Genomic DNA, 747 nt, shown 5'->3' with positions numbered 1-747 from the left:
CGGGAGCCGCCGCTTCTCACAGGGGCCAGATCCGGCCCCTCCGTCGCTACGCACCCCCCCTCCCCGGTTCCGTACCCATCGCCCGGTGTTTTCGGGTCAAGTCAGCCCAAGCACAGCGTCAGAAAAGGGCGCACCTTCCGCGGTTACCAGGAGGCAGAGGCGGCCCCCGGGGCCATCCTCCCCTTGACAGGTGGCTTTTATTAAGAGGCATTTAAAACAAAACGAAACAGAACAACAGCAAATCGCCCCGAGACAGCAGCGCATCTCTCGGGATCCATCGCGGAGGGCAGGAGATGTGCTGGGTGGGCTCAGGACCCAAAGCCGGCGCACGAGGCCAACGCGGCACCGACCGGTCTCTCCCTGCAGCGCAAGAGGGGAACACCCTCACCAGGACCGACGGAACCGGGCAATTTTGGGAAGGAGAGCATCCCGCCGCTCCCAGCGACCACCTTCATGTCGCAGCGCAACGTCCCCACACACCTGCGAGCCCAACGCTGCAAGAAGGGCTGAAGGAGGCAACAAAACTCACGGCCCGGTCCGCGGCACGGGCAGCGAGGAGAGCCCCGTCCGAGGACGGAATGAGAAACCAAGTGGAAGCTGATGGAGGCGAATGGTCCGGCCACGGTGCCCCCCACCCCGAGAGGCGGGGGGAGGCTCTGAGCAGGTTTTTGGGCAGGCTCGGGGCCTCCCTCGGCCCCCGGCGCGCTCACCCCAGTGGCTCAGCAGCGGCTGGAGCCTCTCGCGGAG

General features: G+C 66.1%; 2 protein-coding genes across 2 annotated transcripts in view; both read right to left on the bottom strand.

Annotated features, from left to right (window-relative positions):
- SLC25A14 (solute carrier family 25 member 14) overlaps positions 1-455 on the bottom strand; it is a 10,062-nt gene extending 9,607 nt beyond the window's left edge. The window contains exon 1 of the mRNA XM_009273444.1: positions 351-455. Coding sequence (XP_009271719.1) covers positions 351-455 — 105 coding nt within the window. The remainder of the gene's footprint in view (positions 1-350) is intronic.
- Positions 139-747, bottom strand: part of RBMX2 (RNA binding motif protein, X-linked 2) — a gene marked incomplete at its 5' end in the record, with an annotated part of 3,366 nt that continues 2,757 nt past the window's right edge. The window contains one exon of the mRNA XM_009273443.2: positions 139-736. Coding sequence (XP_009271718.2) covers positions 720-736 — 17 coding nt within the window. The remainder of the gene's footprint in view (positions 737-747) is intronic.

The sequence above is a fragment of the Aptenodytes forsteri genome, unplaced genomic scaffold (genome assembly GCF_000699145.1).
Source record: "Aptenodytes forsteri isolate BGI_AS27 unplaced genomic scaffold, ASM69914v1 Scaffold191, whole genome shotgun sequence".
Classification (NCBI taxonomy): domain Eukaryota; kingdom Metazoa; phylum Chordata; class Aves; order Sphenisciformes; family Spheniscidae; genus Aptenodytes; species Aptenodytes forsteri.
Note: the sequence above shows the minus strand (reverse complement) of the source record. Positions and strands in the feature narration are given on the sequence as shown.